Source organism: Oncorhynchus tshawytscha, linkage group LG17 (assembly GCF_018296145.1).
Source record: "Oncorhynchus tshawytscha isolate Ot180627B linkage group LG17, Otsh_v2.0, whole genome shotgun sequence".
Classification (NCBI taxonomy): Eukaryota; Metazoa; Chordata; class Actinopteri; order Salmoniformes; family Salmonidae; genus Oncorhynchus; species Oncorhynchus tshawytscha.
This window is the reverse complement of record NC_056445.1, coordinates 161,970-172,432: the sequence shown is the minus strand read 5'-3', so window position 1 is coordinate 172,432 and position 10,463 is coordinate 161,970. Positions and strand designations below refer to the sequence as shown.

Here is a 10,463-nt window from a genome sequence, read left to right as displayed (position 1 = left end):
TGCCTTCCCACAAAGCAGCGTTACCTAACGCCCAACAAAAGCCGTGGCCCTTGCAGAGCAAGAAAAAAATGGCCTGCAATGACAACAAGCTCAGTCCGATGATGCTGGGACACACCGCCCCAGACCATGACGGACCCTCCACCTCCAAATCGATCTCGCTCCAGAGTAGAGGCCTCGGTGGAATGCTCATTCCTTAGACGATAAAGGCGAATCTGAATCCCCTGGTGAGACAAAATCGCAACTCGTTAGTGAAGAGCACTTTTTGCCAGTCCGGTCTGATCCAGCGACGGTGGGTTTGTGCCCATAGGCAACGTTGTTGCCGGTGATGTAAGGCAGGTCCTCACCAGACAACAGGCCTACAGTCCAGCCTCTCTCAGCCTATTGCAGACAGCCTGAGCACTGATGGAGGAATTGTGCGTTCCTGGTGTAACTCGGGCAGTTGTTATTGCCATCCTGTACCTGTCCCACAGGTGTGATGTTCGGATGTACCGATCCTGTGCAGGTGTTGTTACATGTCATCTGTAGCGCTGTCTTAGGCGTCTCACAGTACGGACATTGCAATTTATTGCCCTGGCCACATCTGCAGTCCTCATGCCTCCTTGCAGCATGCCTAAGGCACATTCACGCAGATGAGCAGGGATCCTGGGCATCTTTCTTTGTGTTTTTCGAGTCAGTAGAAAGGCCTCTTTAGTGTCCTAAGTTTTCATAACTGTGACCTTAATTGCCTACAGTCTGTAAGCTGTTAGTGTCTTAACGACCGTTCCACAGGTGCATGTTCATTAATTGTTTACGGTTCATTGAACAAGCATGGGAAAGTGTTTAAACCCTTTACAATGAAGATCTGTGAAGTTATTTGGATTTTTACAAATGATCTTTGAAAGACAGGGTTCTGAAAAAGGGACTTCTATTTTTGCTGAGTTAATGTAGTTCCCTGGCGTGCCACAGGATCGCACGAACAGTATTATGTAGTGTAGTCTATTAAATGTCTCTGAGACAGTTAATGTTGTTCTGTACCCGCATCCCTGGCCACGGCGTATCAGGAAATTGAAAACATTGGCAGAATAAACATTTGATTAGGACCAATAAAGCAATAAGGAGATTCATAAAAAATATTTATTAAAAATGGGGTAAACAAAATCATACACGAACAAATTATACTTAAAAATGTTCACTTTTAAAAAGTAAACCTTACATTTTATGTATGCTAGGGTGATATCCATCTCTTTACCAGTAACATAGAAGTGGGTCTAGAACAGTTGCACTGCACTGACAGGCAACCTCCCTGGTTCACTGACTACAGACATGTTTCAAGTTTTCCCAAGAGCTATTCATGTGCGAACCACTGACATTCAGCAAGCAGCAACATACATACAATGCAACATTTCACAGTATCATCTAGGATGTGTCTGTTCATTTGACCAAAAAATTATTAGTTCAGCTGGACAAAATATTAACACAAATCACACAGACAGTATTGAAATTATATAGCACTTGCCTTAAGAATTCTTAATAACAGCACATGGCTCCTTAGAACATGACCCATTATACACAGGTGGTCCATAGAAAGGGATACCAACACATCACAGAACGTTGCTGCAAGGTTGATTCCCCTTGTATATTGTGGAACATTTGAAGACAAATACAGCCTGAATTCCACCACTAATGGTCTCAAGGGTTGTGGCTAAAAACAGAAGAGCAAAAGTTTGGAGGGGAAAACTGAAATGAGGCAGATCCTTGGCAGACATGTTTCATTGATTGTTATTGGTGGTCCAACGATAGCAGCATTGGAACTGAGGATAGAAGTCTTGGGAATAGAGTGCCATTTGGGACGCAGTCATTTGGGTGCCATTTGGGACGCAGTATCCTGGCCCTCTGGATACTGCTTATTAGGTGCTATTAAATTTGCGAAACACAGTAACTCTTAAAACACAGTAAGAATGTGAACAGTACATTCAAAATATCTTTTAAAAAGTGTTGCACATTTGAGGTGCAAAATGAATAAATTATAAAAAAATACAAATCAAACTTATTAAAACCAAGTCATATCTTCCAAACCTGGACCTTCTCGGCCACCACGCACCAGTTGGCATGGTCGAAGCAGGAGGAAAGGACGCGGAGCTCTTCGACGTGGCTCTTGATCAGCTCCGCCAGCTCGCCCTCCCGGAACACGTGGTAATAGCACAGACAAGAGGCAGCCTCCGGCTCCCCTTCACTGTTCCTGGGGGCTCTGACTGCTGTCCTGTTTGAGGTCTCCTGGTGGGCCTGCTTCCCTCTCCCCTGGCTGCCCTGGTCCCTCTGTGTGCTCCATCTGGTAGGAGGTGACCAAGTCAGGCAGGGCCATCGAGCCACACCCCTGGACCAAGGCTGTAGAGACACTGGTCTTCTCTGTGGAGAGGGAGTGGTTGTCGTTGGCCCTGGAGATGGTCAGACTGCCAAAGTCAAAGACTGAGTCCAGGGAGCGCGAGAAGAACCACAGCCTCTGGCTCTGCTGGGGATTGCAGGCCATCTCTTCTTCTTGAATTGACGCCAACCCTGATGGACTGGATTTAAACCCACACCAACACCGTTATACATGTGCTCTGAAGGCAGTGGCAGCAACTGTTCTACCACCCGAGGCCACTGAAGGGCCAGTGTTTATTAATACTGTCCTAGGGCAAATGAGCACCCAAATCCTGCCTACTCACAGCGTTGGTAATTAGACACCACTTTACCTTGCAATAAAACCATTGATTATTTCCCAAACATACTCTTGTTACCTTGGTGACCCAGCTGCCTAGGCAACTAGGGCAGCTGTGCCAGGAAGTGCTTATCTCATGTCACTCAACCACTTTGATTTGAAGTGAAGCACTGAACATGAACAGCTACAGCTCTTGGGCTACAAGCCCAAGAAGAAGCAGTTGCCAGTTTGTTAAATGAGCAATCTGTGATTTAAACAAAATGGCACCAGACACTTTTTTGGGTAAAACAGCAGAGGGATGGAGCTGGAGAAATGTAATTCAGACAGAGCTATGGTTGCAAGGACTGACTAAAATTAGATCAAAATGATTTTTAACCATGTTGTGAAGATGTACAGTGTTTGTAAACAAACAATGGAGTAAAACCAGTTGATAAATATAATGGATGATGGGTTAAGACAGTTTAACTAAGCTCATGAGGCATGCATACACACACATCATTCACTTAAAAATCCCAAAATGTACAGTACCAGTTAAAAGTTGAAACCTACTTATTCAAGGGTTCCTTTGTTTTTACTATTTTCTAAATTGTAGAATAATAGTGAAGACATCAAAACTATGAAATAACACACATGTAGTAACCAAAAAGAGTTAAACAAATCAAAATATATATAGCCATCCTTTGCCATGATGACAGCTTTTCACACTCTTGGCATTCTCTCAACCAGCTTCACCTGGAATACTTTCCCAACAGTCTTGAAGAAGTTCCCACATATACTGACCACTTGTTGGCTGCTTTTCCTTCACTCTGCAGTCCAAATCATCCTAAACCATCTCAATTGGGTGGGAGGTTAGGTGACTGTGGAGGCCAGTTCATCTAATGCAGCACTCCATCACTCTCCTTCTTTGTCAAATAGCCCTTACACAGCCTGGAGGTGTGTTTTGGTTCATTGTCCTGTTGAAAAACAAAACGAGATGGGATGGCGGATCGCTTCAGAATGCTGTGGTAGCCGTGCTGGTTAAGTGTGTTTTGAATTCTAAATAAATCAGTCAGTGTCACCAGCAAAGCACCCCCACACCATCACAACTCCTCCTCAATGCTTCACGGTAGGAACCACACATGTGGAGATCATTCGTTCACTCACAAAGTGTCACGGTTCTCTTGTGGTGAAGGAGAGGAGGACCAAAACGCAGCGTGGTGGTTATTAATATTTCTTTAATGAAGACGCTATACATGAATAAACTAACGAAAACAATAAACGTGAGAACTCAAACCAGCCCTATCTGGTGCAAAACACAAAGACAGGAACAATCACCCACAAACACACAGTGAAACCCAGGCTACCTAAATATGGTTCCCAATCAGAGACAATGACTAACACCTGCCTCTGATTGAGAACCATATCAGGCCAAACACAGAAACAGACAAACTAGACACACAACATAGAATGCCCACTCAGATCACACCCAGACCAAACAAACATAGAAACATACAAAGCAAACTATGGTCAGGGTGTGACACAAAGACACAGCATTTGGAACCAAAAATCTCAAATTTGGACTCATCAGACCAAAGGACAGATTTCCAACGGTCTAACGTCCATTGCTCGTATTTCTTGGCCCAAGCAAGTCTCTTCTTATTGGTGTCCTTTAGTAGTGGTTTCTTTGCAGCAATTTGACCATGAAGACCTGATTCACACAGTCGCCTCTGAACAGTTGATGTTGAGATGTGTCTGTTACTTAAACTCTGTGAAGCATTTATTTGGGCTGCAATCTGAGGTGCGGTTAACTCTAATGAACGTATCATCTGCAGCAGAGGTAACTCTGGGTCTTCCTTTCCTGTGGCGGAGCCAGTTTCATCATAGCGCTTGATGGTTTTTGCGACTGCCCTTGAATAAACTTTTTAAAAAATTCCAGATTGGCTGACCTTCGTGTCTTAAAGGAATGATGGACTGTTGTTTCTTTTTGCTTATTTAAGCTGTTCTTGCCATAATATGGACTTGGTCTTTTACTAAATAGGGATATCTTCTGGATACCACCCCTACCAGCCGGAGCGCCGTACTGGCACTTCTACATTTTTTGAGTAACGGTTCAGCGGTTCTTCTGTAAAACAAAGAACCTCATCACTGGCCCAGATTCACAAACTGAGGCAAAAAAGGTTGATCAAAGAGGAATGAAGTCAGGATCTGCATTGAATAGCAATGGAAAGTGGGCATTCATTTCCTGATTCTGTTTTGCTCAAGTTTATTTGCCGCTAGTCTGTGAATCTGCGTGACAGTAGGCTTTGAGATTGCAAAGATAGAAAATGTGCCAGCCTGAATGAGCATGATGCGCTGTTCCAAATTGTCAAATTAGTGTTTGTAAAGTCAAGAAATTAGTTTCATAATTTAAAAAAATGTAATTCATGAATGCACACTTAAACATTATCAACCACTTAAAAATCTACATATCAGCCATTATCGTAAAGACCTTCAGAGGAGAAGGCGCGACATTTCAGCAACAGGTATACATTTTTTTATTGAACCTTTAGTTAACTAGGCAAGTCAGTTAAGAACAAATTCTTATTTACAATGACGGCCTACCAAAAGGCAAAAGACCTCCTGTGGGGACGGGGGCTGGGATAAAACATTTAAATATAGGACAAAACACACAACACGAGAGACACCACAACACTGCATAAATAGAGACCTAAGACAACAGCATAGCATGGCAGCAACACAACATGGCTGCAGCACAAAACAACAGCACAAAGGGAAAGAAGGTAGTGACAACAATACATGCGAAGCAGCCACAACTGTCAGTCCATGAATGAGTCTTTGAATGAAGAGTGTTTGTTGCAGCTCGTTCCAGTCGCTAGCTGCAGCGAACTGAAAAGAGGCGCAACCCAGGGATGTGTGCGCTTTGGGGACCTTTAACAGAATGTTACTGGCAGAACGGTGTTGTATGTGGAGGATGAGTGCTGCAGTAGATATCTCAGATAGGGGGGAGTGAGGCCTGAGAGGGTTTTATAAATAAGTATCAACCAGTGGGTCTTCCGACGGGTATACAGGGATGACCAGTTCCCAGAGTAGTATAGAGTGCAGGGAAGTGACCTATAAGGAGCATTGGTGGCAAATCTGATGGCTGAATGGTAAAGAAGATCTAGCCACTCGAGAGAACCCTTACCTGCCGATCTATAAATTACGTCTCCGTAGTCTAGCATGGGTAGGATGGTCATCTAAATCCAGTAGCGTGCCGTGGTTCTGGGGCCTGGGCCTTCAGTGAAGTCCTACACAGTCCCACCCGAATTAATCCACCTCTTATTACCATCATTATGATGCCATGGCTCTAGACACTATACATTTAGACAGAAACGCAGTATAACCAGGCGTTGCGTCACCTTGAAATTGACATTTTTATTCAGAGAATTGCAGGGGAAGAGTACAATACCTTTTCATTGTGCAGCTTCGTTGCCCTGCGCGCTTGTTCGTCTCTGAGAAGCACGGTGCTTTTGAAAACTTTTGTAAAGCACCATTGCTTGTAAGTGCCCAGCCGTACTTTGGTGTCTCGTTGCTGCCTTGGTTAGACCACTCAGGTTTGCAAAGCCAGTGTGGCTCCAAACACCAAATCGATCACTTGCAAATAATAGGCATTCCCAGCAGTAAAGTTTGCAGTGCTTCTCAGAGCCTGTGAGTCATTGATAGCGCCCATAGTTGAAAGTGGCGAACGAACCCCTTTCCAGCCTGTGACAGGCTTTGTAGCGTCGGTGTCTACCTCACCTGACAATGTCTAACTTTTCTTGAAAAGTTTGTCTTGAGAATGGCGTTATAATTATATCTTCTCCTTCCGCCATTGTGGGTTGAAAAAACAGCTTAGTAGTACGCAAATTAATTCGTTGATCAATTTCAGTTTCCTAGTTCTGAGACCTGCCCATATAGTACCTGCCTCTCAATATTGGTAATCCAATCAAAAGACGTGCACGCACTACGCCTGCTAGCTGGCTCCTGTGTAACACTGGAGCCAGCCAGCAGGCGTACAATAGCCTACTTTAAAGCTGATTGGTTGACACTAAATTTGAATTTCCATTCACTTTAAGCTACAAGCGCCCGCACTGTTGATTCTGAAGGCCTGAGGGCAGATTTTAGACCCCTGGCAACACATGATGGCTGAATATGATTGGATAAAAGATCTAACATAAAGACCAGCCCTCCAAATCTCAACCTGGGGCTGGAAGCAGTGCAACCAAGTGGAACGCTATGAAATGAAGAGTGTAACTCTTACTCTGGGGAATAATTCAATACATATTTGTTTGCAAAATATATTTAAAAAATATATATATTCTGATGATGTTTAGGCCAGCAGAGAAGGCCTTGCTGGCCCTAACGGCCCACCACTGTCTAAATCAGGGTTAGTTTGGCAGCTGGGGTGAAAGAGGAGCGATTACAATAGAGGAAACCAAGTCTAGATTTAACTTTAGCCTGCAGCTTTGATATGTGCTGAGAGAATGACACTGTACCACATACAAGTACTTGGTAGTATGGCTAGGTGGTGACTACCTCAAGCTCTAAACCCTCAGAAGTAGTAATCACACCGGTGGGGAGAGGGGCATTCTTCTTACCAAACCACATGACCTTTGTTTGGGAGGTATTCAGAACAAGGTTAAGGGCAGACAAAGCTTGTTGGACACTAAGAAAGCTTTGTGTAGAGCATTTAACACAAAATCCAGGGAGAGGCCAGCTGAGTATAAGACTATACTCATATAAATGGATGAGAGAGAGCTTGTTACTGCCTGAGCTGTTGTTGTTGATTTAAATTGAGAAGAGCGTGGGGCCTTGTGGTACTCCCTTGGTGACAGGCAGTGGTTGACACAGCAGATTTTCTGACTTTATACACGGCACTCTTTGAGGTAGTTCGCAAACCAGTCCAAGGACCGTTTTTTTTGTGAGAGAATGGTCGGAGGGCCAGAACATAATTACATATAATTTGTAGAATAATCCCAAACAGATATGACAAAAACATGATCATTTCAAACCTTGCTTTCATTTGTATCTTTATTATGTGTGGGAATACTTGGGAACAGATTTCCAACATTTAAATAACTGGTGTTTTTACAATCTTTTATATCCAACAATGAAATAAATTTAAAAATGTATACATTTTTTTTTTTTTGCTCGGCAAACTTGGGCCGCCAGTTGGGGAATCCTGGACTAAAACAATCTGCACCATTGGAAAGCTGGGTAATTGTAAGCCATGTAATTGCAACAACGTAAAAAAAAATGGTCTAAGAATAGCCTAATTGACAAATACCTTGATGTGCAAAGATCTCCCCTGAAACATGAATGTTTTAGCCTTATACTGCAGGCTATATAAACATGTCTAATTAGATAAGGTAGGCTACTTCAAAGCAAGTTATTTGTTTGAGCACTGATTCATTGAATGAAGGAATCATTTAAAAAAAGACAAAAGTATTTGGTTGTAATGTTGCAATACTTTATTTATATCAAGGGTGGCAACCATCCTCCAGGATAGCTACTGGGTTTGCAGGCTTTTGTTCCAGCCCTGGTCTTACCACATTGTAACATAAACATCAGCTGCTCAACAGGACCTTGATGAGCAGACTTGGATCAAAAGCCAAGCCTGCACACCCAGGAGCTCTCCAGATGGAGGGATGACAACATGTGACTAACAGTGCAGTTCTACTTTGTGGGGGGTTAAGTGTCTTGATCAAGGGCACAATTGCAGGAGATGGTGGCCTACATGGGATCAGACACAGCAGCCTTCCAGTGTCAATAATACTTACTCTTACATGTAGGCTATAATAATAGTCATAAACATGTAGTTAAAAGTCATGGAGAAGTCATGGAAAATGGGTATAAACCCTTAACAATGAATAATCAGAGGTCTCTATAGCATAATGTAATTTGAGAACTTCAGCGAACATACAATAGTCTAATGGACCGACTTGGAAAAAGACAGCTCCTGCACTTCTTTCATCCCAAGTCACTGATAACACCTATCCAGGCACTTCCGATACGCAAACATTGTAGGGTTACGCCCAAGGAGAGAGTGGGGGAACAGTGAAAATGAAACATGGTAGCAGGAGTGCGAGTTAGAATGCAAGCCTGTTTGCCGGATTCAAACCCATTTTGATTGACCTGGGGTTAGACACACTAACCGCTAGACCACTACCCTCCCATGTTGAGTGAAGTATAGGCCTACCTGCGATGGAAAGGACGCCGTAAAAGCAGCTGTCCCTGTAGGGCAGCCTGAGGCAGTCACACAGCTGCACCTCGTGGCCCTGGCTCCGAGCTGAGTCCACAAGGGGGAGACACATGTCACAGCCCAGCTTGAACACACTGCCATTGACGTGCAGGTACTTGCCATTGCCACAGCCTGTGATGTGGATGATGGCAGACAATCAACAACAAACACCAGGTCCCAGTTCTCTACCCTTCTCCCAAAGTGTGCACTTGCCATAATGGATTTCAAAGAATTGGATTGGTGTAAACATTGGCTGTAGGGAGTTTCCACCATGGTTTATCCCTGACTGGAAATGTGCATGTGCATATGCACCCTTTGGGAGAATGGCGGAGAATCAGGATGCAGCCTAGATGTCAACCCCAGAAGAAAGACATGCATGAGGCCAATACCAAATGGCACTACTTTTGGTGTGCTACTTGTGTTTTGACATTGATATCATGACTTGAAGCAAGGCTTCAGAATCAGAATGACTGGTACTTTCGAGTGTGAAAACCAATTCCTTAGCGTGAAATGAAGGATATCACAACATCTTACAGTAGCCGACTGCATGCGTAAAACAAAAAAAACTATTTGCTTGATGACAACGAAACATTGCATCAAGAAATCAATCAATAGCAGGTACAAAACATACTCTGCCTAAGGTTATTGGCCTTTTTGTTCGTTTCAATTAAACTCGGGCAACAACAGATAGTGGTAAGACAGACAGAGGCCAGTAAAAAGCCAGACACATACCCACTTAATGCATGTCCATCAGTAGTAGAACAGACACAGTAGCGTACATACCCACGTCAGCGATGATACTGCCAGGCTCATGCTCCAGTAGGAACTGGCGCACCTTGGGCCAGGCCTTGTCGCGGCTGTCGTTAAAATAGGGAGCAATCTTCTCATAGACGCTGTGCACATGCTCCCTCTCCAGCCGAGTGGCTGTGTCCTCCATCACAGTCATCCAGGCTCGCTCATAAATTCAGCCCACCTCAGCCGCACAGCTACAGGGAAGACGATAACAACGGGTTGGATTTTCAAGGCAGAGGCTGCATCCCAAATGGTGCTCCTATTCCCGAAATAGATGCCATTTGGGACATAGCCAGTGGTTTTATGGGCTAAGTTCAGGACAGGTAGTCCCTTGACCCATTTCCACCCCCAAAATCTGTTGTGTGTACAAAACAAGACCTTGACCTTTTAGCTCAGGACAGGTTGTTGTTCCATTTCAAAACATTTTCTGCCATTTTGTTCCGAAAGAACACAACCCTGGCCTTTTAATGTTCCTACATGATGAACAAAAGTATTCAATATAATGATCGGTGTGAGAATTACAATGTCAGTACAGATGTCAAACCCAGCAACATCACAGCAGATTTAGCATGATTGCTATAGGTCAAGTAAGGCTAAAGGATAACCAAAAGAGAGGATCCTAATGTCATTAGGGACAGACCGAAATGTACAGAACGGTAACTGGAGGTTTTAGTATTTAAAAGAAATCTAATCCAAGGGAGGATCATGTAGTTTGTAATTAATGAAATTGTTACATTCCTCAGTGTTTCAGAATGA

At 43.6% G+C, this 10,463-nt stretch overlaps 1 protein-coding gene across 1 annotated transcript; it reads right to left on the bottom strand.

The window, feature by feature from the left end:
• Positions 1-1,135: 1,135 nt before the first annotated feature.
• LOC112217136 (probable tRNA methyltransferase 9B) lies at positions 1,136-9,852 on the bottom strand. The gene is given in 4 exon segments (XM_042299969.1): positions 1,136-2,369; positions 2,371-2,568; positions 8,874-9,047; positions 9,699-9,852. Coding segments are annotated over 4 exon segments (855 nt in total). The 3' UTR covers positions 1,136-2,040.
• Between the last annotated feature and the right edge of the window lie 611 nt (positions 9,853-10,463).